Source organism: Nestor notabilis, unplaced genomic scaffold, assembly GCF_000696875.1.
Source record: "Nestor notabilis isolate BGI_N333 unplaced genomic scaffold, ASM69687v1 scaffold2779, whole genome shotgun sequence".
In the NCBI taxonomy this organism is placed as follows: domain Eukaryota; kingdom Metazoa; phylum Chordata; class Aves; order Psittaciformes; family Psittacidae; genus Nestor; species Nestor notabilis.
The window spans coordinates 26,968-31,690 of NW_009943934.1; the positions used below are offsets into that span (position 1 = coordinate 26,968).

Below are 4,723 nucleotides of genomic sequence, written 5' to 3' on the forward strand. Positions count from 1 at the left end.
GAGGCCCTTGTATCTGTTCATGCTCTTTCACAGTAACATAAGTTTCAATTTCTTAACTAAATACCTACAGAATTTTAAATATATTTGAATACAGAGCTTAAGTATATGATTATGGAGCATTAACTAAAAATTTAGGGAGCTTGAGAATATGTATATGGAACTTGAGTGGCTCTAGTCATACATATTTTGGTGTGTAATTCTCTCACTGTACAATCCTTGTTTGTCAGCTGCTAGGTGGTTTATCAGTACACGGCATCTCCACGTTCCCACACCAGCAGGGAATAAAACAGAGCCAGGGGGTGGTGTCTTCACTCTACTCCACTCTGTCTAGTTTATCTTCGCATATGCTAAGGTTGTAGGGTTGCCTGTGGAACTATTTCAGAGTAGATTCTGTGCATGTTAACTGCTTTCCACCCCAGAAGTAGCAGCTGCATTTTACCCTATACTTTCCTTAATATTGTAAAATAACTTTGAGGACTGGAAGGAGCAGGGGGGTGGTTTCCAATTTCCTCCATTACTCCACAAACACCAACTTGTTTGACTCTACTATGTTCTAAGGCACAAGTTCTGCAATTTATCATGCGCTATGCAAAGAAATAGCTCTTTTTATTTTGAACTGTCAGCTGACAACTACACCTGATATCCTGTAAGTCTTGTCTTGAAATAGCTAACAACTGGTCTTTTCCTATTTGTCTTCATCACAACACACATGTATCTGTAAGCTTCAATCGTATCCTACTCCCAGGTCAGTCTTCCATTTTTCAGGCTCCCTTGTTGTTCCTCCAGGGAAGGAGTTCCACAGTTGTAATCACACTTTCTATTCTTCTGGGGTTTTGTGCATCATTTTAGACCAGAAAACAGCACAAATAATGGAGACGGAAAACCAATATAGCTTTATACATGTGCATTACTCCACACCCAATTCTTAACATTGTTTTTGTGCAGTTTTTGGTTCCTGCTGAGGTTATGTTTTCTTAGATCCATCTACTGAGTTCTAGCTAGTCAAATAGCTTAACTCTACAAGAATGAGCTGAAAAGTCTTGAAAAAGTTTTCAGAAAATCTGAATATGTAGTAAAGAATATCTAGGAAATATAAGGAAACTTGGACAAGAAGATCAATGACCAACTTGTAGTAAGGTAGGGTAAACTGGGGGAACAGTAAGTCTGTTCTAATTCAGCCATCTAGCATGCAAGCAACGAGCTAAAGAGCACTAAAATTCAGGCAATTAATCTGACTGAACTGTACCAGAATTAGATCCAGTAAAAGCAGAAAAACTGTGATGTCTCTGAAAACAACTTTGCTGGAGGCACACTAAGGCCAGCAAATTCACCTAGTCTTTGCTGGACCTTCAATGGTTGCCTTTGAGAGGAGAAGAAATAGAAATACACATCAGCTTATGCAGCCATTCTGTTTTGCTCTGGAGCAGACAATTCTTATTGATATCAGAGTCAAAAAGATGATGGACAAGACACTCCAATCCCAAGATACTTCTTATAATACTTTCTTGAATCTCCCTTCACAAGCTATCAGTTTAAATGAGTTTATCTAAGGCCACAGTCTCTGTAACTTGGATTACCTATCGGAGCATGCAGGAGCAATCTGTTCAGTTTCAAAGAGTAGCTACTTTATTGCAAGGCTGAAGGTTTTGCTCCATCAAAATACACAATACTGCTTGGAAATATCCAAACAAAATCACTTCAAATGAGTAGGAAGACAGCACAACAATGATACTGAACACCTCTGAGTTCAACCATTTTGCCATGTAACCATAGACCACACAGTATGGACTTCTAAGTTCCCCAAACACAAAAGGTATTAATGAAAATAAAAAATGTAACTATGTATGATGATTGTCTGGATTTTCCACCAATTATGCAACTGGAGGACAATGTGGGAGAGATGACCAAATAAGCATCAGGTGAACATTTGGACAGAAGTCAAGGTGGTAGTCATCTCATCTGCAGTTAGGTTTAAATAGTTATCACAGTAGATGTTGCCATACATCCACACATAAGGAAGGCATTTACTAACATGTGGTACTCAACAGTTATATACTGAGTCTTTTCAAGGGCTCGTTATGGTTCATGTGTGAATACACATGGTGTGAATGCACATATAAATATTAATCAAGAGTATTCAGAGTTTGCTTTCATAAGAGATAATAGTTCAGACTAAAGAGTTAAAAACCTTATAATTACAGGAAGTATCATGAGATTGAATGCTGTCTGTACACATTGAGATTTCCTGTCCCCCCTGAAGAGTGAACTGACTGATACATCTGTATAGGATATTAATTCAAATGACCCATCAAGATTACTTGATCACTGGCACACAATCATTTATTGGTATGACTGGCAATCAAAGCCGTTTGGATTCAGCACAGAAGGTACTTAAAACTAGACCACTCCCTACTACCTTAGCCCCTCCACCAGTATGATCAAAAGTGGAACAGAGTCCTGAGATGTGTCTTTCATCAAGGGAAAAGGAACCTACAGAGTGCTGTGGAACAGCTAAAATTCATGGAGGAAAAACCAATCCCAAAGAACTACAGAATAGTAGCACAACTTCTGTTGAAAAGGACCTTTATGGATCATCTAGTCTAATTACGTCTGCTCAGAGTTGACCTCCAAGTTAGGTCAGTCTGTTCAGGGTTCTTTTCAATCCAAAACACTGAAATGATTGGAGATTCCACAGCCCCTCTGGCATCTGGTTTCTGAGCTTTATCACTCTCACCATTCATTTCATTTTCTTTTTGTATCCAGTCAGAATTTTCTCTGTTGCAACTTGTGTCCATTGCCCTTGTCCTTTCACTGTACATTTCTGAGAAGAGGCTGTCTCTGCCTTTTCTAGCACGTCTGGCATTTGAACTTCACAACCTGCCAATCCCTTACCTCACCTCAACAAATCAGAGAACAAATGTGCTCTGGTCAGTAGATGAAAGTGCCAACAGGGAAACCTCAGTTCTAAACACCAGTCACAGCAAATTTTAACCTGACAATTCCAGCTCTGCTGCTACATTAGGAAAGATGGGAAAAAAATCTCAGATATATTCACCTCTATACTTCCTCTATGATGCAGAAGCATTAGTGGGTTATAAATGCAGCTTTTCTGTAGCCTCAACTCTTCGTTGTTGTTGTTTTAATTATAGGTAGGATAACACAGCTGGCAGTCAAGATAAATTCTGACATTTTAAAGTTTAAGAGTTGCAGACCACAAAGTTTAATGTAAAAAACCCCCTGTCCAGTAGCAGAACCCCCTTGACATTCTTGGGGATTTCTCTAAGTAGAAAACTGTGCGAAGTGCCCACAGTCTAATTCCTCATCATGTGACATAAGATTTTCTAAACAGCTTTTCCTTGTAATCTCTTTATAATCTCTTAATCCAGCTCTTTGGTCCTTCTCACAATATAGAAAGCTACCTCTGGAAATTTAAAACCCCCATTTGGTCTCTCACAATCACAGGTGAGGATGTCAACTCTGTAGTCTGGATTTCAAAACTGGATAAGCAATTTGGCTTTTTATGAAAAACAAAAACCACTCCAAGCCCACATACCATACCAGAGATGCTGGAAAACTGACACCCTGAAAATACAGGGTCTCCCTTCCCACGTCAGGATATAGAAATGACTGAAAGTAGGACAGAAATAACTGAGTAGGATACTGATCCTCATTTGTGGTAAAAACTGAGGATGTCTGATGTAAGCACAATTTATGTTGTTTTCTTGTTTGTTGTATTTAATGATCACATTTAACAATAAGGCAGCAAAAGAACACTGCTTGGACTTGTAGCCTCTGTCGCTAATGTACGTAACCTAAAGTAAAACAAACAAACAACAAACCAAAAAAACCCAATCCAACCAACTAAAAAACCCCCAAAGGACAAAAACCCACCCCCCAAACCAAACAAAAACCACCACAAAAAACCCCAAAAGAAGAAGATACTGATTTTTATTTGCAACTCGTATACTCAGTTCTACGTAACTGCTTTCCAACCAGTGTACTAGGGGTCTGTTTATTCTACTTCTGTGAGGTAGTTCTAGTATCCTTGTCTTCATTAATGCCAGAAGAATATAAACTGCACTGTTCACTGCACAGAATGCATTACTTCGTGCTTAAGGCATCTTCTATCTCTATGTCCAGAAGAACAGGGTATATCTGCCTAAAATCACAAATAAATGGAATATGTGATGAGACTGTAATGACACAACTCCAAAGAGGTCACCTACCTTTCTGCTTCATCATGACCTCAAAAACTCTTTTTACTCTAAATTAACCTGACCATTTGGAAGAAGGAACACAACAGGTAAAAAAAGCCTTTGCTGGTGGCAAAGATATCTATCCTAAAAAAGGGTGAGTGAATCTAAGTAAAACTGCTTATCTATTAAAAAAGAAAAAAATCAACATGAAAGTGACAAAAAGGGGTAGGTGAAACAGGTGACATCTATCCTGAGACAATTCCTAAGGCAACCCGTGTACAGCATAGGCAGTGTCTTACCTGAACTGGTGAGCACACTCAGGGGACTGCTGGAGGAAGTGAGTGCAGCGGTACCACTTGGTGTATTCTGAGCTGCAGTGGCTGCAGCTGCTAATGCAGCCAGGTTCTGTAACTGCATCGCATTCAGTCCTGCAACACATTGAAGAATACAGAGTATCTCCTATAATGGTCACCATCACCCAAGCTTAACAGATCCAGCAGTCTTAGCACATGACAAGGGAGCGATCG

General features: G+C 39.3%; 1 protein-coding gene across 1 annotated transcript in view; it reads right to left on the reverse strand.

Annotated features, from left to right (window-relative positions):
• Positions 1 to 4,723, reverse strand: part of CELF1 (CUGBP, Elav-like family member 1) — a 44,152-nt gene that overhangs the window by 11,338 nt on the left and 28,091 nt on the right. The window contains 1 exon segment of the mRNA XM_010022179.1: positions 4,496 to 4,624. Within this exon segment, the coding sequence (XP_010020481.1) occupies positions 4,496 to 4,624 (129 nt within the window).